The 25635-nt window shown below is 38.7% G+C and overlaps 1 protein-coding gene across 1 annotated transcript in view; it reads left to right on the top strand.

The window, feature by feature from the left end:
- psmd2 (proteasome 26S subunit ubiquitin receptor, non-ATPase 2) overlaps window positions 1-25635 on the top strand; it is a 45031-nt gene that overhangs the window by 6230 nt on the left and 13166 nt on the right. Inside the window, exons 2-12 of the mRNA XM_080185708.1 lie at window positions 563-619; window positions 1005-1169; window positions 6522-6643; window positions 8053-8277; window positions 9348-9506; window positions 13738-13882; window positions 19741-19801; window positions 20799-20945; window positions 21029-21135; window positions 23288-23415; window positions 24642-24729. Coding sequence (XP_080041834.1) covers window positions 563-619; window positions 1005-1169; window positions 6522-6643; window positions 8053-8277; window positions 9348-9506; window positions 13738-13882; window positions 19741-19801; window positions 20799-20945; window positions 21029-21135; window positions 23288-23415; window positions 24642-24729 — 1404 coding nt within the window. The remainder of the gene's footprint in view (window positions 1-562; window positions 620-1004; window positions 1170-6521; window positions 6644-8052; window positions 8278-9347; window positions 9507-13737; window positions 13883-19740; window positions 19802-20798; window positions 20946-21028; window positions 21136-23287; window positions 23416-24641; window positions 24730-25635) is intronic.

The following is a 25635-nucleotide window of genomic DNA, read 5'->3' as shown; positions in this document are numbered from 1 at the left end:
TATTACTTCCATAAAAAGCAGTAAAGAAATATAGAGCTGTCTGGTGACCATCAAATTGAGTGAAAAAGCAAAATGGATAGGGGTTAAAGTAACATCAAAGGGGAATGTCTTAAACTTTTGAAATAATGTTTTTTTGTTACGTTTAATTTTTTCAGGGAGAAATGTGTGGGAATGGAAGAGTTCTAGCAAATAAGAAGTACTCAATCTTGTTTAAAGTATTCCTCATTGGATTTCAGTTGTTTAGTGTAAACGCGATATTACAAATCAGCTTTAAGAACATGTGCTACATTTTGTTTTAAACTCCAGCTCTTCAAAAATAGGATAAAACGTCACTGTATCTATCTCTTTAATTTGCTACCATTTAGAATATGTCTATTAGAATAGGTATGCTGTGGGGTTAGGAAGATTCAATGTGAATTTAGTTTTTCCTGTGTAATCTATAAATTATATGTTGTTTCTTCAAAATGAATCAAAAGCCTGGTAATTAATAGGTAAACTGTTGCCTTGTTCTATAAAAGTATTTGCACGCCAACTTCCCATCTTTGATTTAATTTCTTTTCAGTCTGACGAAGATAAGCAGTTACAGGAAGAACTAGAGATGCTTGTGGAAAGGCTGAGTGTAAGTCCCTTTTACATTTGCTTCCTTTGTGAGATTTGTTCCCTAACAGTGAAGTGTGTGTCCACATTTCCTATTGTATCTCAAAAGGTGAAGTTTTTGAATATTTCAGACAAGTATGCAAAGACCTGTAGTAGTCCTGTATTTTAGCTGAAATTTGCAAAAGAAAAATTTACCGAGTGGTCCTCTTAAATGCATTCCTATGTCATTATCTTAAATGTTTCCAGGTGCTCTGGTTACTGTAAAAGTTTGGTATTTTCTCTGCTTTACCATTAAACTTTGCAACTTGAGATTGAAGTCTATTTGCGTGAAACTAAATAATAGTTCAAAAGAACATTTTGTTACATCCCTCATGCTTCTAAATCTGGGAAATTTAACTTCCTTCCAGGAATCGGACACAAAACTTTATCGGGCTGCTCTGGAGGAACTTAGGAGGCAGATTCGTTCATCCACCACCTCTATGACATCTGTCCCAAAGCCACTTAAATTTCTTCGACCACATTATGACAAACTTAAGGAAATCTATGAAAAAATGCCATCAGGAGAAAATAAGGTAACTTTTTGTGCAGTAATGAATATCACGTTTTTTTTAATGAAATAGTTAAGATAATTCCATGATTTCATATGTTGCAATTTACTTGAATATCAAGTTTCCATTCAAGTCCGTAAGGTATAGGTGCAGAATTAGGCCATTTGTCCCATCTAGTCTGCTCTGCCATTCAGTCATGGCTGACATGATTCTCATACCCATTCTCCTGCCATCTCCCCATAACCCTTGATCCCCTTATTGATCAAGGGCCTCTCTCTGTCTTAATGACACGCAATGACCTCGCCTCCACAGCCCTCTGTGGCAATGAGTTCCACAGATTCACCACCCTTTGGCTGAAGAAATTTCTCCTCATCTCAGTTTCAAAGGAGTGTCCCTTCACTCTGAGGTTGTGCCCTCGGGTTGTAGTCGCTGTCAGTAGTGGAAATATCCTCTCCATGTCCACTCTATCTAGGCCCCTCAGTATTCTGTAAGTTTTTTAATTAGATACTCCTCATTCTTCTAAACTCCATGGAGTATAGGCCAAGTCTCCTCAACTGCTCTTTGTATGACAGACTCTCCATTCTTGGGCTCATTCTTGTGAACCTCCTTTGGACCCCTTCCAAGGCCAGCAAGTCCTTCCTTGGGTATGGGGCTCAAGACTACTCCCAATATTGTAAATGAGGTCTGACCAGAGCCTTATGCAGCCTCAGCAGTACATCCCTGCTCTTGTATTCTAACCCTCTAGAAATTGACTCTAACACTGAATTTGCCTTCCTAACTGCGAACTTAACCTGAATGTTTAACCTTAGAATCCTGAACCAGGACTCCCAAGTCCTTCTGTGCTTCAGATTTCCAAAGCCTTTCCACATCCAGAAAATAGTCTATTCCTCTATTCTTCCGACCAAACTGCATAACCTCACACTTTCCCACATTGTATTCCATCTGCCACTTCTTTGCCCACTCTTCTAGCCTGTCCAAATCATTCTGTAACCTCCCCACTTCCTCTACACATCTTTGTATCATCCGCAAATTTAGCAACCATGCCCTCAGTTCTATCTTTCAGATCATTAATATATATAGTGAAAAATTGTGGTCCCAACACTAACCCCTGTAGAATACCATTGGTCACCAGTTGCCATCCTGAAAAGGATCCCCTAATCCCCATCTTCTGTCTGTCAGCTAATCTATCCATGCCAGTATCTTGCCTCTAACATCATTGCCTGTTAGCTTATTTAGCTGCTTCCTGTAAGGTACCCTGTCAAAGGTGTTCTGGAAATCCAAATAAATCATGTCCACTGGCTCTCCTTTATCTAACTTTGTTATCTTCTGAAAGAATTCTAACAGATTTGTCACACATGACCTCCCTTTGATGAAGCCATGCTTACTCAGCTTCCCTTTACCATGCATTTCCAAGTACTCTGCAATTTCATCCTAAATAATGGACTCCCAAGATCTTGCCCACTACTGAGGTCAGGCTAACTGGCCTATAATTTCCTACCTTCTGCCTACCTCCCTTAAGCAGGGGTATTACATTAGCCTTTTCCTGTCCTTTGGGACCTTCCCTGACTCCAGTGATTGCTGAAAGACCACCACCAATGTCTCCACAATCTCCACAGCTATCTCCTTTGGACCTCCTGGGATGTAGTCCAAATGTCTGTGAATGTAAATGAAGTAATCATTTTCAAATTTGAGTATAAAATACTATTATTTTCAAGGCATAACTTAATCTTCTGAGAACTATAATAGTATTGCTGGACATTTTTTAGGTGGTGTGGTTTTCAAAACTGCTTTAATGATGGAAGATATGTCTTGTATTTGTAATGATCACCTGTGAGATTTATGCATCATGGTGATTTCCTGATTCTTCAATCTGAAGAATAAGTGAATTCCTCTAACCTGTTCTCTGTGCTGTGGGCCAGTTAACCATTCAAAGACAATCTGATTGCAGGAGCCACAAATAATTCTGCTGGTTCAGCACTTTCTGGTTTTGAAGGATCTTTGTGCCAAATACTGATCTGATTGATGGCAACAGGTCAGGTCATGCAATCTATTCCTCCCAATTTCTCATATACCTTGGAAATGCTTTCCCTATTATTTCAAGAACTAGGAATACACAACAGCACAACTTGAAATTTTTACAAAAACGCAACAGGTCTGTCAGCAGCTATAATGATTAATAGCTCAGATGTAACATTGTCAGCTTGGTTTTCAATATTTCACATTAAAAAGTTTAGGAATAATTAAATTAATGTTTATCTAATTTTCAAAATGAATTTAAATTCCATGTCTAAATTCTCAGCTATTCATTCTTTGTATTCACGTCTAACAAATGTTACCATTAACTTTTAAAAATCAATCAGACTGTAACCTAGAATTCAAACTGACAAGCACTTGATAGTTTATGAAGTACACCCATAGGACAGACACCCATCATAGACTGTTAAGGCAAGTTAGGAGAAATAAAAGCAATGCCCATGTTTGTTCATCCTTGCACATGTAAAGTGCAAGGAACTCTAGTGTAGATAGTCAATGTATCAATATTTCTTGAGGGAGTGTTGTGGAAACCAGGTAATGGAAGAACAGCTTTGTCAGTTGTGAAAAACTTAATGTAGAGAAGTACAAAAGCAAAATATCGCAGATGCTGGAGATCTGAAATAAAAGAAAATGCTGGAAATACTCCAAGTGTTACAGCATTTATTGAGAGTGAAACCAGAGTTAATGTCTCAGATGAAAGGCAACAGACCTGAAATATTAACTGTCTCTCTTTCCAGGGGCTGCCAGACCTTAGCATTTCCAGCAGTTTTTTCTGTTTTTATTTTGAATCTGTAGTTGAAAGTAACATTATAAGCTTCTAGAAATGCATGGGTTATTTGAGGAAAGTCAGTATGATTTGTTAAAGGCAAATAAGCATTTTGGAAAGCGAAACTGATTGCATAGATGAAGAGAACACAAATAGTGGTTATGGATTTTCAGAAGGAACTGTCTCATAAAAGACTTTAATAGAGAATTCATGTACATGCCATAAGAAATGCAGTAACGTGGATAGTGGGTTAGTTGATGAATAGGAAGCAGTTAGGATGTTCCTCGAAAGAGAAGAATTGAAAGAATTGGGTTTTTGAAGTTGATATTGGTGCAATAGACTTGGGTATGAAGTAAGGTAAAAGGTCAGTAAACACAAGATCTATGAAAGACTTCAGCGTGGTATGCAGCAGTTAGTTAAATGAGCAGGCAAGTAGCAGATGTGAGTGGATGAACAGCAACAGCCACGGGATCTATTACATAATGTGAAAATGCAAATAGGAAAGGCCAATAGAAATTTGGATTTTAAAAATGGGTAATTTAAGATGTGATAATTCCTCACCTAACATTGTCACATTTCTGAAAAGTGCAACTTTAAGGGAAACAACTTAAAGCAAATCTTATTTTCCCACAACAACCAGTAAACGTTTAGTGCATTGACTTGAACAGGTGCCGTAGTGTGACAACTAGGGGAATTTCACAGTAACTTCATTGTAGCGTAAATGTAAGACTTGCTCATAACTAATAAATAAACTTTACTTTAGAAGCTGAAGCTAGGTACTGTAGAACTTTTATTGTCAGGAAAAGACGTTAAAATGTTGAACCCTGTAAGCTGAAATAATGCACATTTCTAAATTTCTGTACATGTAAATGAAATAACTTCTAAAATCTGATTTAAATTTTATACTGATCAAGTCATGCTAGATATCAGTTAGGCAAGTTGGAATAGCATCTGTGATTTTGGGTGTCCCATTTTGGAAAGCCAGAGAGGGGGCACAAAGCTGAGGCCAGGAAGTTGTTAGAAGGAGATCTTTGAAACTGATTATTTCCATTGAGTGCAGGAGATTTAACAGGTTCATGAAATTATGAAGAATTTTGACGCAAGAAAAGACAATGCCTTCTGGCAGTGAATCATCAACTTAAAGCAGTCGTGGAGAAAGTAAAAGAGGTTATAAGAAATTATTGGCATAAAAGACGGTTGTATCATGTAAGATTATAGGGTAGAAGTTGAGTTAAGGGGCCTTGCATATTTTTTAAGGTAAAAGTGGATAACTCTTTGAAGCGGAGGAAGTTTCAAGGCAATGGGGAGAGAGCTGGGTAATGGAATGAGTTTGCCTTGCAAACACAGACACGATGAGAAAAATAATGACCTTGTGGGCTTTGGAGCTGTGTGTACTGAGTTGGGCCAATTGGCTTGTTTTTGTGTTGTAAATTATATCCCAGTCTATGACTTCGCCTCGTAGAAAAATGTATTTGTAACACATTGAGATTCGCCATGACGACCCAATGGGTCATTATTTGTATACAATGTGTTTCAAAATAGATTTTTATACTTACAAACAGCATTTAAATGCTGGATGTTTCTGAACTGTATTTTTGAACTGCAGCATAAAATTGTTCCAAACTTCATAGTACTTGACAAAATGGCAATTAAATATCGTACTTCTCTCAATGCATCTTCACTTACAACAAAAGGGCAAGTGGCTTTAATAAACACAGTTGCAGGATAGTACATTGTATTCCTGTTTTGCTATAAAATAGCGCACACATACTTGCTGAGCAATGACAAGCAAGCTTCACTAATATACTAAAACATTGCTGACCTTTAGATTTAAAGTTCTTAGTTGTGACTTTGCTCTTTATTTAAATATCTTATTACGGAGCACTACAGAAGTGTGATTAAAGTACTTGCATAGAAACACTTCTTGTGGATTTTATGGTCAACTTAAATGTTCTTTTCCGTAATAGAAGATTTGAAATAGTACAAAATCCCATTAGTTTACTGGTGAATTTTTAATATTCTGAAGATCTTTTTCTTTCCCCTCTGCTCTCCAACCCTCTACTCATCTCTCTGTCCCGTTCTCAAGGTGTACATGTCCTACCTGATATAATTTCACAGACACTGATTGTAATTTGGTATTTAGATACATAGAATTCCACTTAATTAAAATCTAGCCATTGATGTTAGCCTGCTTGACAGTGGACATGTCATGGTACAGGAGTCGGACTCTAGTCATATTGATATATTTATGGAGTAGCTGGATCAGAGCTAAACAACCTGACAATTTTAGTCTTCAAATGCCTATATTCTTATACCAGGTGAAATTTAATCATTGTCTGAAACAATATTTATCCTAAGAGTTTCTGAACTGTATATTTGAACTGATAACTATTTTCACCAGCTGAGCTACGGGAGAGAGGCTCAAATGGCACCTATTCAATGCAGAGCTGCACCTGTTCTGTAAGTTGACAAAACTTAACACAAGAATCAACTGCCTCATTCAAGGAGCCAGTTTAATTGAATTATAAGGAAAAGTGAGAATGTTCATTAAAGAAGAAGTAATCTTTTTCTTACAGAGGTTTTGTGCTGACATTGTGTCAGTCTTAGCCATGACAATGAGCGGAGACCGGGAATGTCTGAAATATAGGCTTCAAGGATCTCAGGAAGAACTGGCTTCATGGGGGCATGAATATGTCAGGTGTGTTTTAACAAAAAAACTCTCGTTCATTATTTTATTATATTTTTCATGTTGAGGTTATTGTGTGAAATTGTTTGCCATAGGGCATAAATTATGAAAGGTGTTTACATAGTTACTTGGGAAAAGTGGAATATTAAGATATTAGGTTGATAGGAAAGTTGAAGCAAACAAGGTGGCTCATGAAAAACGCAGGCACAAACGAACTGGGCCAGGTGACTCAATTCCATATGGTGGTATTCTAGATTATGTTTTGCACGAACCTGGCTATGTTAAGGTAGAAATGCCAATTTACTTTAAACCTATACAACCAGTCCAATAATGTTGGAACAAGCCTGATAGAATTTAAAAGGAAACGTAAGCTGTCTACTAATAATGTAACCTATGATAAATTTCCTTAGTATAAAATTGCCCTTGATAGGAAAAAGGTGCTTTGTTTACTGATTACAAATTTCTACCAACATCAGTCTTTAAATAAAGTTTAACTGGTTACTCAATTTATTGTTGTTGGTTTGCAGAATAGTTGTGATATTTGCCTTGTATAAAATCTGTGACCTTGTTTTGAGCTAATTCATTTCAAAGCTTTGGAATATTTAAGGGCTGTGATAGCATGCTATATAAATAACTATTTTAAGATAGTAAGGGAAATTAAATATCTAAAATATTTGAAGTGTTTTGCATATAGAGGATAAAACAGGGGGTCAATATTCAGATTGCAGATACAAAAGTCATAGCCTACAAAGGACTATAGACATCTATCTTTGTTAGAAAGAGTTGATTGGTTATGTATAATTTGAGGGACATATCTCTGCAGGTGTGGGGCAAGGGAAGAGGCAGGCCACCATGAACTATCAGTCTTTCATACATCTGAAATTATATAACAAAAAAGAAAATTCTAGGAACCAGAGCAAACTTACTCGTCAATAGTATTGAGTTCGATCCTTGTATTGCTACCTTTATATTTAGCTTCTTCAACACTTCTGTCTTTATCTTTTTTGTTTTTTTATATCCATATCTATTCCTGACAGTTAGCATTAATTCAGTTGAAGCTATTGATGTAAATATCTGATTCTTAAAAATTAATTTACGCAATGTGGACATCACCAGCTAGACCAGCATTTATGCCCATCACGAGGGGATTATCCAGCCCAAAGGCATGATGTCTCCTGGGGCTTTATAAGAGATGGAGCAAATAACAAACTTGTCCAGGTGAAGCACAAGTGATAGTTAAATCTGAATGGCTGTGCATGTCATTTAGCACTCAGATCTGATGAGAGTACTTTTCATAAGTGAAAATGTCTATTCTATGTGTTCTAATTAATTTTTTTCAGGATTTATGATTGTTGTGACAGCTGACTGCAGACAGGTGGTTTCTTAAGTTTTTGAAATCTTAACATTATTTTCTTTTCCAGGCATCTGGCAGGTGAGGTTGCGAAAGAATGGCAGGAGGTAGATGAGAATGATAAAGCTCAGCATGAAATACTACTCACCTTGGTAAAAGAGGTAGTTCCGTATAATATGGCTCACAATGCTGAGCATGAGGCATGTGATCTTCTCATGGAGATTGAACATCTCAATATGCTGGAAGATTATATTGACGAAAATGCGTATTCTAAAGTCTGCTTATATTTAACAAGGTGTGTGAAGCATCTTTCTGCAGCTTTTGTAACATGAATTATAATATTAGTTGGAAATTAACTTTGTGTATAGCTTTAAGTACATCTTGAGTTTGTTCAATGTGTAATACAGTTTCAACTTTTGACTGCCTTTTGCCTCTGTTAGAAAGGTGAAAAATCTCCTAGCTGACTCAAAAAGGCGTTTGAATAACTTTATCCCATCATTATCTGTATAATATTTTCATTTAAGTAGCTTATCTTAATTCTTATGATCTTCCTGTTAATCTTTACATTATAAATTTCTATGTTCAGGTTTGTAATGGAAACTCTACATCAATTGTCACAGCAATTATGCCATTCAGCCCATGGAAACGCTGCAATCCCTTACCAGTGCACCTTCCTGCCTCTCGACCTGTTGTGAAAAATTCCCATGCCAAATAAGTTAACTTCTTTGCTTCCCAGATTCCTTTACGATTGGTTCCTTGACTTTAATATCAATCAAACAATATAGATCAAATATGTGATTTAAAATTGGGGACTAATTGCTATCAGATTCTCGTCTGATCAGACCCAGCCTGCTTGTTCCATTTCACTTGAGGTTTGCACTTCGTCATGGCTTGCTGAGTATAGTATGTGTTTGTGTTGAATTAGAAAATCAAGTTTTATTTGCCTCCTTTATGATTTTAAACAAAATCAGCTTCATGTGCATGCCCAGCTCTTGTTCGAGTGGCTGAGTAGAAATTTGCTGTCTGAGGAAAAGTTGTAGTAAAAGTTGCATTACTAAACCTCTTTACAATCTAGTAAAGATTGTGAACCTTATCTTTAGATTCTACCGATTCAATTTTTTGTCATAATTCATTGTATTACATACCATCATTATTTGTTTTCTACATTAGACACATTTTGTTTCTGATTAGAATTTACTGGAAATTTTTTACTGCAAGTCTTGCAATTTGTAAGATATTCTTTTTATTGAATGAGTTGGCTTGATAAAATGCAGACCTTAACTGTGATCGAATATTATTTAAATTTTATGGTGCGTTATTTTGTATATTGTGCTTCAAGTGATTTTTTTTAATTTTCTTTTTCAGCTGTGTCAGTTATGTTCCTGAACCAGAAAATTCTGCTTTACTTCGATGTGCTCTTAGTATTTTCCGGAAATTCAATCGCTTCCCTGAGGCTCTGCGCCTTGCTCTGATGTTAAATGACATGGAACTAGTTGAAGATATTTTTACTTCCTGTAAAGATGTGTATGTAATAATTTCAAATCAATATGTATTTGATTAATTGTTAAAATGTTTCGTGTAAAGTCTGTAGTGGAAAGAGTTGCCTTAAAAACTAGAAAAATGCATTTCTAATACACTACTATTGTTTATTAGTCCACCAAATTCATTTGTTTTCCTTTTCTTTTCTAAAGTACTGATTTTTGCTGAACCATAGTTCTGTGCTTGTTTGTATTCAAGTACCTTTCCCTTGTTCATTCTGTCATGCAATCAGTTGTAGAATCCAAACTATTATTTCAGCTGAAATTGGCTGACAGCACAGATTGAAAATGTGACCTAGATTCCTCTGATCTGTACTGCTTATTGCTGTACAATTTTACTCAGGACATTTGGAGTGGATTGACAGAGAAAATATTTTTCTCAAAGTGGCAAATTTAAGAAGGGTACAGAAACCTGCGTGGAACAAAAAAGATCCTAATTATATACTGCATGTTATTACGCAGAAGTTTAAGTTAATGATATTTATTCCTTTTATAAGTGTCCTTTAATGGCACAAGAAACGTATCCTAAGCTATGATTATAGTAACTGTGCTAACTTCTGCAGTAGTTAACCAATTTATTGCTTCCTCCTGCTTAACTGATTAAACCATTTTCTTTGCACACTTACTGATGGAATTCAATCTACCTGGTTATAGCAGTAGTTAGTACTGTGATGCAAGTGAAAACTTGAGACAAGACTTGTTCATGCTGTGCTTGCAGTCACCTTAATACATTTCTTACTGTTCAACTTTTCCATTCTAATTTTTTATCCAATTATTAAAAGTGCCAAAAAGGATACATTGGTAAAAGTGCAGTAATTACTCAATATTACCAGCATGAGTTAAATGATAGTGCTCTCATTTAAATCAGAAGGTTATGGGTTCAAGACTCACGTTTCAGTACAATAGTGTGTGCTGTTTGGTAGTGGCTTTCCCTCACAGTGATCTGTGAGACAGCTGTCATGATTGTGGTACAAACCCCCAGATTGTGGAGAGAACTTGCAAGATAGACTGGTCTGCCACTGTCGTTTCTGGTGCCTAAGCTGATGCTCACAAGCTTTCGAGGGGACTGCCTCTTCGTCAGGTGAATGGAGAGTTCTGGCCTCAGAGCATATAAAGCACAGACAGTTTAGAGATTACTGATTAAAATGCGAATCCTTACACCTAACCTGCTGTTCAAGACCTGAAGTGGCTGACAGTGTGAGTGGAAGGAGCACTGATCACAGGTTACAGAGATGTGTATTGTCTCCAGACAGTACAGTAAGTGAGGTTTTGCAAACCCAGGCAAGTCACGAGGGTTACAGATAGTGCGACATGAACCCAAGATCCCTGTTGAGACCGTCCTCATGCGTGCGGAACTTGGCTATCAGTCTCTGTTCAGCGACTCTGCGCTGTCGTGTGTCGTGAAGGCCGCCTTGGAGAATGCTTACCCGAAGGTCAGAGGCTGAATGCCCGTGACCACTGAAGTGTTCGCCAACAGGAAGGGAACAGTCTTGCCTGCTGATTGTCGAGCGATGTTCATTCATCCGTTGTCGTAGCGTCTGCATGGTCTCCCCAATGTACCATGCTTCGGGACATCCTTTCTTGCAACGTATCAGGTAGACAATGTTGGCCGAGTTGCAAGAGTATTTACCACGTACCTGGTGGATGATATTCTCACGTGTGATGATGGTATCCATGTCGATGATCCAGCATGTCTTGCAGAGGTTGCTGTGGCAGGGTTGTGTGGAATTGTGGTCACTGTTCTCCTGAAGACTGGGTAGTTTGCTGCGAACAATGGTCTGTTTGAGGTTGTGTGGTTGTCTGAAGGCAAGAAGTGGGGGTGTGGGGATAGCCCTGGCGAGATGTTCGTCTTCGTCAATGATATGTTGAAGACTCCGGAGAAGATGTCGTAGCTTCTCCGCTCCGGGGAAGTACTGGACGACAAAGGGTACTCTGTCCACTGTCCCGTGTTTGCCTTCTGAGGAGATCCGTGCGGTTTTTCGCTGTGGCGCATCAGAACTGTCGATCTGTGAGTCGAGCACCATATCCTGTTCTTATGAGGGCATCTTTCAGGGTCTGGAGGTGTCTGTCATGATCCTCCTCATCTGAGTAAATCCTGTGTATACGGAGGGCTTGCCCATAGGGAATGGCTTCTTTAACATGTTTAGGGTGGAAACTGGAGAAGTGGAGCATTGTGAGATTGTGGGCTTGCGGTACAGTGAGGTGCTGAGGTGACCGTCCTTAATGGAGATGCGTGTGTCCAAGAATGCAGCTGATTCTGGGGAATAGTCCATGGTGAGTCTGATGGTGGGGTGGAATTTGTTGATATCATCATACAGTTGTTTCAGTGATTCTTCACCATGAGGCCAAAGGAAGAAAATGTCATCGATGTATCAAGTTTATAGCATTGGTTGAAGATTCTGTGCAGTGAAGAAGTCTTGTTCGAACCTGTGCATGAAGATGTTAGCATATTGAGGTGCAAATTTGGTCCCCATGGCTGTTCCATGTGTCTGGATGAAAAACTGGTTGTTGAAGGTGAAGACATTGTGGTCCAGGATAAAGCGGATGAGTTGTAAAATTCCCAGTCTTCAGGAGAACAGTGACCACAATTCCACACAACCCTGCCACAGCAACCTCTGCAAGACATGCTGGATCATCGACATGGATACCATCATCACACGTGAGAATACCATCCACCAGGTACATGGTAAATACTCTTGCAACTCGGACAATATTGTCTACCTGATACGTTGCAAGAAAGGATGTCCCGAAGCGTGGTACATTGGGGAGACCATGCAGACGCTACGACAACGGATGAATGAACATCGCTCGACAATCAGCAGGCAAGACTGTTCCCTTCCTGTTGGCGAACACTTCAGTGGTCACGGGCATTCAGCCTCTGACCTTCGGGTAAGCATTCTCCAAGGCGGCCTTCACGACACACGACAGCGCAGAGTCGCTGAACAGAGACTGATAGCCAAGTTCCGCACGCATGAGGACGGTCTCAACAGGGATCTTGGGTTCATGTCACACTATCTGTAACCCCCGTGACTTGCCTGGGTTTGCAAAACCTCACTTACTGTACTGTCTGGAGACAATACACATCTCTGTAACCTGTGATCAGTGCTCCTTCCACTCACGTTGTCAGCCACTTCAGGTCTTGAACAGCAGGTTAGGTGTAAGGATTCGCATTTTAATCAGTAATCTCTAAACTGTCTGTGCTTTATATGCTCTGTCTGAGGCCAGAACACTCCATTCACCTGACGAAGGGACTAACCCCGAAAGCTTGTGAGTATTATCAAATAAATCGGTTGGACTAAAACCTGGTGTTGTCAGACTTTTTACTGTGTTTACGCCAGTCCAACGCCAGCATTCCCACATCATGCCTAAGCTGATGCCAGGTGGTCCGTCTGGTCACTGTGCGGAGTCTGCATGTTTTCCCTGTGTCTGCATGGGTTTCCTTCAGGTGTTCCAGTTTTCTTCCACAGTCCAAAGATGTGCAGATTAGGTGGATTGAGCCATGCTAAATTCTCCCTCGGTGTAGCCGAACCAGCACCAGAGTGTGGCAACTAGGGGCTTTTCATAGTAACTACATTGCAGTGTTAATGTAAGCCTACTTGTGACACTAATAAATGAACTTTAACTTTGGTTTCATTTCCTTATTAACTTCTTCCAGCAGTTTGATTCAATGAGTGATTTGCTAGGGCATTTTGGATGGCATTTTAGAGTCAACTGCATTGGTGTGGGTCTGGAGTCACACGTAAGCCAGACCAGGTAAGGATGGTCCATTTCCTTCCCTAAAGCACATTAGTAACATTTTTATGAAAATCAACAATGGTTTCATGGTCATCATTAGATATTTAATTACAGATTTATATTGAATTTAAATTTCAACACCTGCTGTGATGGGATTTGAACCCTGCATCTCTGGATCACTAGTCCAGTGACTACCACTATGCCACTGCCTCTCCATATTAAGATTTAGGCATCCTTGATAAGCTAGTCACTCCGATTATATGCAGACAAAATGAAAATAGGTTTGGGCTTGAATGGTTGATATGGTGTAGCCTATGAACAGTATGTACTTTGAGCATTTGCAACCGTGTGAGGCCCTATGGGGCAGTTGAGCCTGTGGAACTATAGAACGCATTTTCTAATGCTAATCAAGTAGTGATACAAAGCTACAATAAACACTTGTTTGTTGTGATCATTGTTCATTAATATTACTTGATTTACAGTGTTATTCAGAAGCAGGTAGCATTTATGTTGGGTCGCCATGGTGTATTCTTGGAACTAAATGAGGATGTGGAGGACTATGAAGATCTGACAGAGATAATGTCAAATGTTCAATTGAACAGCAACTTCTTGGCCCTTGCAAGAGAGGTAAGGCACAGTTTAACAAATGCAACTATTTGAAGTTTGCTGTAGACAAAAGGAAGATTATTCTGCAGTGCTTCCAAATAACGCTATTTTGAACTTAAATGTGAAATATTTGGTTGGATTATGGAAAATATTTGTTCAATATGGATTCTACAGACTGATGAAAAACACTTTCAGAAGCATTTTATATTTACTGTTTTATTGAGGTCAAACCAACTGTGTGGGAGCTAGTGATGGCTGCTGAGATCAGAGTTATTTTGATAAAGTGAGAAAGTATTTTAAAGAGACAGGAAAACAGCAGTGAGATGATTGACAGGGTATTCTGGTCATTATGTAATTGTACTGGCAGCCAGGGATGCTAACGGATAAATGCTAGCTTTCCTTAATTGGAGGGAAAATTGACTGGCAAGTCCTTTTACGGCCAAACTTTAGGCACTTTGAACAGAGAAATCAGACTTCTGAAGTTGACTGAATAACGTCGCTGAAATGCAATTATCTTTAACAGTCTGTAATAAAGATCATTTGTGCCATGTAGTGCCAAAGACTTCAGTGCTGCAATATGCCAGCATTGACTGATGATATCCAGATAACATTTACTTGGATCTTGCTAGCACCATTTGGCAGCAAAAGAATGTCAACAGTAATTGTGTATAAAAAGGAAAGATTGCAAAGGTCCTCCAAGGAATTATCACTCTTGCACTGAACTAGTAACCTTGTTAAGATCAGATGTCTCAACATCATATAGCTGATGTTGAGAAGCAAACCAGATGCCGTTTGGCTCCAATACAAAAATAAAACACGGAGAGTGCAGGAAATCTGAAATAATAATAGAAAGTGTTGGAAATACTCCGATCAGACAGCATCTGTAGAGAGACAAACATGGAGTTACAGTTTCAGTTTGATGCTGTTTCTTTCCTTGACTTCTCTGTCTACATTTCTGGATCTGGGCTATCGAACATACCAAGTATAAACAAAAGCAGCTTTGACTGCACTTCCTCCCATCCTGTTCTGTAGAAAAATTCCCCAACCAGGAGTTCCCTCCATCATGTTTGACACTGCCTCGAACCAGGTCCATCCCATTTCCTACAATTTGGTTTTCACCCGATGCCTTCTCCCAGAGCCATGATGGAGTTCCTCTTGTCCGTAACTTCCACCTCGCTAGCCTCCATGTTCAACAGGTCATACTGTCATTTCTGTCACCTCTAGTGTGATGCCACATCCAGACATATCTTTCCTCCTCCCTTGATGCAGTCTTAAATTACCCCAAACAACCCTCCCCTCAAACAACATGTCCTGTACATCTGGAGATGTACATGTGTTTCTTTCAATTACATATTGCTGTATTTGCTGCTGCTTTCATTTTCAGGGTATGGGTGTAACTGGCTAAGCCAGGATGTATTGCCCACCCCTATGAAGTTTTCTTTACACTGGTGACACCAAATAAATTACCTGGCTACTTTGTGGAACAGCTCCATTCAGTCTGTGAGTCTGACCCCAATCTTCTGGTCACCTGTCATTTTAATTCCCTGCCCTCTCCCATTTGGACCCATGTGCTATTCTGATGAAGCTCCACATACTCTTGAGGAGCAACACCTCATCATTTAGTTAGACACTGTATGGAACTCCTGATTCAGTGTTTGAACAACTTCAGATCACAATCTCTGCCCCTGTTCTGGACAGCTTTCAGTTATGATTCTGCTATTCCCATTTGCGCTGCCCCTACACCCAAAGGAAAGGAAAAAGCTGCAAATGCGTATAATGTAAAATAAAAGCAGAAAATTCTGGAATTGCTTAACACGTTGGCCAGACCTTCCCCTTTTGTTCTTTTCTCTCTCTCCTTTTCCTGAGTCTATACTTCATCTCTAACTTCTTCCAGTTCTAATTAAAAGCCATCAACATTAACTTTGTTTCTCTTCAAAGGATGCCACGTGACCTGCTGAATATTTCCAGTGTTTTTATGCCAGTTAGTGCTAGACAGCCATAGAGCTATACAAAACAAAGTACAAATATTGAGTGGCAGTGAATGTTGTGGCTTTCAAAAACCAATGTCCAAGATTGTCTCAAAACAAATTTGAATGTGTTCTTCCGAGCTCAAGTTTGTTTTGAGAATATCCTGCATAACCTGCATGTACCAGATCAGCCTTATTTGTCCTTCAATCTATTTGTCTTGAATGTTGCAGAAGTAAGCAGAGGGGATATGATTGCCACCAGGGCGGTATCAACTCTCCTAAAGCAGTGGATACAATATTACATTGGAATTGAGAAGTAATGGTTCTTGGCCTCTTTATTGAAAGACAACAAATTGGATCACTCTTAGATTAGGGTTTCTTTGCTAGATACCTTACTCTTCCACGCAGAACAGCCACTGATGTTAATAACATAAAATGGGAAAAGTTTTTGTTTCAAATCCAAACTTGTGCAGTCCAAAGATTTTCCCCAAATATGATTTAGAACATAGTTAAGTTTGAGTTCTTACTGTAATCTTTTCAATCTTCCATAGCCAGTTATATTTAAATCATTGGATTCATCAATTAACTCCTCTTTATGCAGGATTTATGGACATAGGATGAGAGAGGAATTGGCGAATGTAGATTGGGAGAGCAGATTGGTCAGTAGGACTGCTGAGGAACAGTGGAGGATCTTTAAGGAGATCTTTCTCGGTGTTTAGCAGAAATATATTCCGATGGTAAAGAAGGAATGTGGGAGAAGGGATAAAGGAGAGTATTAAATTAAAAGCTGATACTTTTAGAGTGGCTAAAAGTAGTGGATTGATGAAGAAGTTGATAAAGGAAGGAATGACTATGAAGCTAAACTAGCACTAAATATAAAAAAGGACAGTAAGAGTTTTTACAAATATATAAAGAGGAGGCTGGCTAGAGTGAATGTGGGACCCTTAAAGGATGAGAAGGGGGATTTAGTGGTGGGAGTTGAGGAAATGGCTGAGACCTTAAGTTTTTTGCCTCGGTCTTCGCGGAGGAGGACGCGAATAGTTTGCCGGATATTAAAGATAGAAGGATGGTAGGAGTTGAGGGCCTGAATGCGATTACTGTCACTAGAGAGGTAGTGCTTGATCGACTAGCGGGACTGATGGTGGACGAGTCCCCAGGACCGGATGGAATGCATCCCAGGGTTCTGAAGGAAATGGCAGAGGTGTTAGTGGATGCCTTACTGATTATTTACCAAACTTCGCTGGATTCTGGGGAAGTGCCGGAAGATTGGAAAACGGTTAATGTTACGCCACCGTTTAAAAAAAGGTAGCAGGCAAAAGGCAGGGAATTATAGGCCGGTTAGTTTAACGTCTGTTGTTGGAAAAATGCTTGAATCCGTCATCAAAGATGAAATAGCGAGGCACCTTGAGAAGAATTGTTTGATAGAGCAGACTCAGCACGGATTCGTTAATGGGAAGTCGTGTTTGACAAATTTTTTTGGAATTCTATGAGGATGTGACTAGTGCAGTAGACAGCATTTCTCGATTTTCAAAAGGCGTTTGACAAGGTGCCGCACAAAAGGTTGCTTCAGAAGGTTACGGGGCATGGAGTTGGAGGTAAGGTGTTAGCGTGGATAGAGGATTGGTTGTCTTATAGGAGGCAAAGAGTTGGTATCAATGGGTGCTATTCTGATTGGCAGTTGGTAACTAGTGGAGTGCCGCAGGGATCGGTGCTGGGGCCTCAGCTATTTACCATTTATATAGATGATCTGAAGGAGGGGGCTGAGTGTAGGGTGACAAAATTTGCTGATGACACAAAGATAAGTGGAAAAGCAAATTGTGCGGAGGGTGTGGAAAGTCTGCAAGAGGGATCTAGATAGGCCGAGCGAGTGGGCGAGGACCTGGCAGATGGATTACAATGTTAGCAAGTGTGAGATTATCCACTTTGGCAGGAATAATAGTAAGAGGGATTACTATTTAAAGGGTGAAAAGCTGCAACATGCTACGGTGCAGAGGGATCTGGGGGTCCTTGTGCATGAGTCGCAAAAACCCAGTCTGCAGGTGCCGCAGGTGATCAAGGCGGCGAATGGGATGCTGGCCTTTATAGCGAGGGGGATAGAATATAAAAGCAGGGAGGTCTTGCTGCAACTGTACGGGGCACTGGTGAGGCCGCAGCTGGAGTACTGTGTGTGGTTTTGGTCGCCGCACTTGCGCAAGGATGTTTTGGCCTTGGAGGGAGTGCAGAGGAGGTTCACTAGGCTGATCCCAGAGATGAGGGGGCTGGACTATGAAGAGAGACTAAATAGACTGGGTCTGTACTCAGAGTTTAGAAGGATGAGGGGGGGATCTTAGAGATGTATAAGATAATGAAAGGGATGGATAGGGTAGCGGTAGAGAGATTCTTCCCGCTCAAAGGACAGGACTAGAGGGCACAGCCTCAAGATAAGGGGGGGCAGTTTAGAACGGAGTTGAGGAGGAACTTCTTCACTCAAAGGGTGGTGAATCTCTGGAATTCTCTGCCCGTTGAAGTGGTGGAGGCTACCTTGCTAAATATATTTAAGACACGGGTAGATAGGTTTTTGGCAGACAAGGGAATTAAGGGTTATGGGGAGAAAGCGGGAAAGTGGAACTGAGCCACTTCAGATCAGCCATGATCTTATTGAATAGCGGGGCAAGCTAGATGGCCTACTCCTCCTACTACTTATGTTCTTATACATTATTCAGTGATGCCCTCACCTGCAGCTACGACATAATTTTTGGAATCCAATACTTATATTACTGTCTCTACGCTGCTGCTTTATCCTCCACATTTTGGCTGTCTCTGACAGTCTTCAATTAAATACACTCTTGGAATACTGTGTGCAGTTCTGGTCACCCTATTATAGAAAGGATATTATTAAACTAGAAAGAGTGCCGAAAAGATTTACGTGAGTGCTACCGGGACTTGATGGTTTGAGTTATAAGGAGAGGCTGGATAGACTGGGACTTTTTCTCTCAAATGTAGAAGACTGAGGGGTGATCTTATAGAGGTCTATAAAATAATGAGGGGCACAGATCAACTAGATAGTCATATCTTTTCCCAAAGCTGGAGGAGTCTAAAACTAGAGGACATAGGTTTAAGGTGAGAGAGGAGAGATACAAAAGAGTCCAGATGCACAATTCTTTCTCAGGGTGGTGAGTGTCTGGAACAAGCTGCCAGAGATGATGTTAGAGACAGGTATAATTTTATCTTTTAAAAAGTGTTTAGACAGTTACATGAATAAGATGGGTATAGAGGGATATGGGCCAAATGCAGGCAATTGGGACTAGCTTCGGGGTTTAAAAAGGTGGCATGGACAAGTTGGGCCAAAGGGCCTGTTTCCATGCTGTGGAGCTGTATGACTCTATAGAAGCTGCTTGTGGATGTTTCAAATTGAGAAAAGCATTGTGCTAAGCCCATGGCCTGATTGATTGGCAATGCTCAGCCATGCTATCCCCCCATTCTATTGTTATGCATGCAAACAGCAGCCTGATTTTTAGATAGCTAAGTACTACAATGCATTTCACAGCTGCATCAGGAAAAATCATCACTGATCCAAAGCAGGAGGATTTGTTGATAAGTTAGATATTAGAGACGGATTTTTTAAAAAGTCTTAATGTTGGACAGAGCTGGAAAGATATTTAGAGAAAATTAAGCATGAATCCTGTGTACTGAAGGCAGGGTTACCAGCTGTGGAATGAAAAGAGGAAGGATGCATCAGATGCCAAACTTTTAGGAGTTGAAGAACTTGTAGAGGTTAGAGATGGGGAACAGCAAGGTGAAAGTTTTCCAAAGAATAAAGGAAATGGTACAGGGAGAGGTTAATCTAAATTTGCCTATTAATGTAGAGAAGCACAATCTATTACAAATTTCAGTTATACTATTAGATACAAGAAATATCTGTTTTCTCCCCAGCTGGACATTATGGAGCCTAAAGTACCAGAGGATATTTACAAGACACATTTGGAAAATAACCGTAAGTTTGCATTAGTATAGAAGTGGGACTATTATAATCATTACTGTCTTTTTCTGTTAGTGAAGGTTAACATTTCTCAATGTGATACCAATAGAAATTAGTCTCAACATTTCTAGCTCTTTAGTGTTGGCTGACTTTGGGAGACAAAATTTGTTTTAACTTTTTTGTAATTTTGTGTTGCCTTGATAGAAATCTGTGTAGTGAAGTAATATCGAATGGAATTTGAATGCTATTTTCTCATTATCTCTTAAAGCTATTTCAAATAAATGGTTATACCTTGTTTAAAGAGAGAGATCCATGAACATATCCATTCTCAATAATGAGAGGCCAATAAGTGAAGTTGTCCTGTTTTCCGAAAATGCCAAATGGATGATATGCTGAGCAGTCGCGTCCTCGTTGTCTGACCCATTAAATTGGCCCCATAAGCACTTACAGGCGGTTGCCAGCACATAGCCAAAGCTATTGACTCTAACAACCTGCTATGTGCCCTGGTGCCAAGCTGTTGCAAGTGCAGATATGCCACGTGAAAAGATATCCAGGCACCATGTATCAAGGAAAATCTAATGAAGCCAATTCCTTTTCTGTCAGCATCCTCCCAAATCACCCATCAAGAGGATGGTGGCAGAGGTTTACAGTAGTGACATCAAATAACAAACACTCTAACCTGTAAAATGTGTGTATAGCCATTATGAAAGGACAGTACTGTGATACTGTCTTGGTTTAATAGGCAGCCAACAGCTGATGGACTTACAAATGAAAGATATTTATTTGAGCAAGGTACCAGAAGGTCTCACTTGTGTGGAGCAGTGGCACATCAACATTTAGAGTTGGAAGAAGATTTAATGGATGTAATAAAAAGATGAAACTTTGGAATAATTAGGACCTTTTACGAAATACTTAATGTATTATTAGTGGTGGAGTGTAAGAGTACTGCTGTGTGCTCGATAAGAAAAATTTGTGTTTAGAAATTAAAGTACTGAAGTTTTTTAATTTATAGGTTTTGGTAGCACTGGCTCCCAGATTGATTCTGCTCGTATGAACCTCGCTTCATCGTTTGTCAATGGTTTTGTAAATGCTGCATTTGGACAAGATAAACTGTTGACAGAAGATGGTAATAAATGGCTATACAAAAACAAAGACCATGGTAAGTACCTCCCGAATGTTGTTAAAATATCAAGCATGATGTACTGGCTGGGTAATTGATCCATTTCATTTTTTTGTTACTAGGCATGCTAAGTGCTGCTGCTTCATTAGGTATGATACTACTTTGGGATGTGGATGGTGGTTTGACACAAATTGACAAGTATTTGTACTCTTCGGAAGACTATATTAAGGTGAGGCCTAAATTCCAAATATATTTCATATGTCTAAAGTTATTTGACAAGTTTATGTGGATCCCTGACTATGTTCCCTGATGCCAAGCTGTTCATATGTTATGTAAAAAGATATCCAGACATCTTGGGTGAGATTCTCTGACCTGCCAGCGGGAGGTGGCAGATTGTGTGCTAGCGGCAGGATTCTCTGGTTCCCACCTTTGTCAATGGGAATGCCCAATAATGACATCCTGCAGGCGGGGGTGCACTGCTGAAAACTGGAGAATCTTGCTGGTGTGAACATCAGTAGAGTTCCAGCCCATGTATCCAGGAAAATCCAACGTAGGCCACTTACTGCTCTGAAAGCTTCAGGAAAATCACTCTAAACTTTTTTTAAAGTTGACAGCTTGCAAAAAATTCCACTTTAATACAGCTCTGCTAATGGATTCTCTAAACAAGTAATTTTATTTGTCACTAATGCTGATTCACTTGTTAGTAGTATTCTGATTTTGCTGTGAATTGAATTATTTTTGTTAACATCCTTAGTTTCCAGTCCTACCATTTTATTTCGGGGGAAATAACTGCTCCTTTGTGTTTCCTCCCAATTCTGTGGAGCAGTTTTACACATTATGTTTTAAAGATTTTATATGTTACAAAAATTACAGACAATCCTTATCGTAGTGGATTATCACTGTGTAGGAACTTGTGTTTTTCTTCCAGTTCAATTTTTGATTAGAAAGGTATTGCTTATACATAACCTGAATAAAGTCTTTTTTTAAAGAGCAGTTTGAAATAAAGCCAGGTGATTTGATTCCTTTAAAAAATTGAATTCTGCTACAATTATTCCTTATGAACAACTTTTGCCAACAATTGTGTGCTTTTTTTTAAATTTGGCATTTGGATAAAGACTTAGGCCCTATTTTTGCACTAAAATATTAGTCCTGTTTGTTATCTATTGTCTATTTCATGCAATTGATGAAAATGCAATGAGCAGAAGCTCTACATTATAGATTTTAGCAATACAATAGTTAAAATGTCTTTCTAGGAAGTTGTATTCCAGTGCATTTTGATAAAAGTCCAACCTATTTCCTTTTTTGTTCTGGGCGTTCTGGAGCAAGCTTCATTTAAGATCAATCTTCAAGTCTCGGGTGCACCAGAAATTAATTTGTTGGCTTAAAATACTTTCTGACCATGATTTGTTTAATAGTATCTTATCAATTCAGATATTTTAGATGTAATATAATTAGTTACTACAGATGCAAATACTTGTAAGTGCTATAGTAATTTTCTCAACCACATTTATTCAGAGTAAATACCATTTATTATTTATTCTTTCATGGAATTTGGGTATCACAGACAAGGGTGGTATTTATTGCCCATTAGTGACTTGTTAGACCATTTTAGAACAGTGTTAAGAATCAGCCGTGTTGCTATGGATTTGGAGTTGTGTAGACCTGACCACGTAGAGATGATAGGTTTCCTCCCTTGAAGAATATTAGTGAATTAGATGGGTTAATAACGACAATCTGATAGTGTTGACATTATTAATGAGACAAGCGTTCTATTCTAGATGTAGTAATTAATTGAATTTAAATTCCCCAGTTGCATGAAGGGATTTTAACTCTTGTCTTTGGCACATTAATCTGGGCCTTTGGGGAGACAGTGGCTTGGTGGTAATACTACTGGATTAGTAAACCAGAGGTCGAGCCTCATGCACTAGAAACGTGGCTTAAAATCCCATCACAGGAGTGCGCTGAATTTGAATTTGATTGATAAATCTAGAATATAAAGCTAGTCTCCATAATGGTGACCATGAATCTACCATTAATTGCTGCAAAAAAGCAACTGGTTCACTAATGGCCTTGAGGGAAGAAAATCTGCCATCTTTGCCTGGTCTGGCCTACATGTAACTTGAGATACAATGTGGTTGAAACTTAGCTGCCCTTGGTCCAAAGGTAATTAAGGATGCACAATATATGCTGACCTTGCCTACAACACCTGCATCTCATGAAATACTTCTTTACAAACTAGTCTAGTAATATTACCACTGTGCTGCCATCCCTACTTAACAAACAGTGCTCGGAAAAATTACAACTCTTGAGTAATGTCAGGGCAATTTTTAAGTTGTCTATCATTTGATCAAACAATTAACCATCAATGCCTTCTATTCCAGTCTGGTGCCTTGCTTGCATGTGGTATTGTAAATTCTGGTGTCCGAAATGAGTGTGATCCAGCACTTGCTCTTCTCTCAGACTATGTCCTACACAGCAGTAATACGATGAGAATTGGAGCCATCTTTGGGTAAGCATTGTCTTCTTTTGCACATTTTGTAAACTCCATCTAACTGATCCCAATTGTACTTTATTGACAGTGTTTATTCAAAAGATTGGCAAAACTTACTGGGTCATTCTGGAACTTTAGTCACCATGTTGCAAACTTAATTTAGTTTTATTTTGAAAGGTGGCTAAATGAAATACCATCAGTTCTTGAATGAGCTGCTTTTATATTCACTTAAATATCATTTTTACAATGTGTGAATTAATAAACACTGAAATGTTAAAAACAGAATCAGTTATTCAGTGGTGAAATGTGATATCCCCAATTAGAAAATAAGGGAATGACAGCAGGGAAGCTAAACTAGAAATAATAAAGCACCTGACGGAAAAAATATGGATGTTGAATGACTACAAGTGAATATAGCAGACAAAAATTTCCCTGAACCAAGGACTTCCTACTTCTTCACCTCTGCATTCCTGAATTTAACATTAATATTTGTTTAATTGTAATGCAATGCTGCAAAAATATTTTTAAGAACACTTTCTCTTCCTATCATTTTATCTGTATTCTGTGCCATGTCTTTAATTTCTGTTCAACTTAAAATATTTCTTTTGTCTTCACGTTGCTTTCATTTTTGAGGTGGAACTTGCAAAATGTTTATTGAAACAATAGGCTGGTTTCTCGCCAGTTTAATTTCTAGAGTTCTAGTCATAGTTGATCATTTACTATTTTGCATGTTAAGCTATTGCTGCAGGATTAATTTTCAGATTTGCAGTGCCAACATCCTGATAGTGCATTGACAAGTTCTCTTCTATAGCAAAATTTAAATATTGCGGATGCTGAAAACCTGAAATAAAAACAAATTGCTGGAAAATCTCAGCAGGTCCGGCAGCAGTTTTAGAGAGAGAAAGTGTTAATATTTCGAGTCCATATAACATCTTCAGAAGTTCTATTGTCCAGTTCGCTAAAGATTAATAAGGAACTCGCTTTCTGTATGAAATAATGCCAACATCTGGATTTTAAAGGCCATTTGCCAAGAAGAATAGTTTGTAGAATGAAGAATTCTAATCTTATGCATGATTTCTCCAAATATATTTTTAATTTTGGCATCATCAATCTCTAGATATTAATTGGAGAAGTATATAGAGTTGTGAAACATACAGATGAATTTAAACTTAGTGGACAGTTTTCCCCTGATTCTGATTGTATGCAGTGTCTTAGTGTAATTTCTTTAACTTTTCGGTTGGCAGGCTTGGTCTTGCTTATGCAGGCTCAAATCGGGAAGACGTACTTGCTCTCCTCCTTCCCGTGACACGAGATTCTAAATCCAGCATGGAGGTATGAATAAAAACTGCCGGTGTTGAAATTCTCAATGAAAACTGAAAATGTTGCAGGATATCAGTTGAAAGCTGAATGAAAGAGAGAGGTTAAAATCAGATTGAGATCTTCTTTCAGAGCATTGGTCAGTTGCTACCCTAAGTAACCTTCGGGCAAGTGGGGGACTTTTTTGGGTGGTGAAATTCATATTCCATTCTTCTCTCCCTATTCTGAAGGAAGCATTTGAGAGCTATGGGTAAAGAACAGGATATGGTATTAATTGTCTTTCAAAAAAACTGGCATAAACATGTTAAGCTGAATGGTTTCCATCTTTGCTTTTGGGTTCAATGATTTAAGGAAATTTGAAAACATGGATAATGGACGACCACAAAAACTATTTATATTGGGGATAGTTTTCTGGATAGGATAGTGAAAGCAAAATTTTGTACGTTTGAATGAATTGCAGATTTGTAAGAAATGATGAATGAGACTTGCTTGTATTTGATTCTTATTTTTAGATTTTACAGTGAAATTACTTTTATTACCTTAAGTGCTTTGATACATTAAGGTCTGATGCTTTGCTATGTATTTGTTTTTGAAAATTGAATTTTTAAATAAGGTAAAGCCCAAGTTATCTAACCCAGAACAATTAAGAGCGGGTATCCAATAGATCATTAGATTTGTGAAGATGTACACTAAAGCGAATTAGAGACAGAATTTCGAAGTAAGGAAAAATGAAGTGGGAAAAATAGCTATAGGGAACATATCATTTTGAAATACCACTTTTCCTAAAATGTTTAAAACTCTTAGCAAAATTTTTGTCTTGTACAACACCTGGAAAATCTTCAGACATCTATAATTTAATCAGTGCAGCAATACGTGTCTATTTGGCATTGGTTGTAGAAAAACATATAAACTGTAGTATAA

The sequence above is a fragment of the Carcharhinus amblyrhynchos genome, chromosome 3 (assembly GCF_965287045.1).
Source record: "Carcharhinus amblyrhynchos chromosome 3, sCarAmb.v2.hapA, whole genome shotgun sequence".
Lineage (NCBI taxonomy): Eukaryota > Metazoa > Chordata > Chondrichthyes > Carcharhiniformes > Carcharhinidae > Carcharhinus > Carcharhinus amblyrhynchos.
Note: the sequence above shows the minus strand (reverse complement) of the source record. Positions and strands in the feature narration are given on the sequence as shown.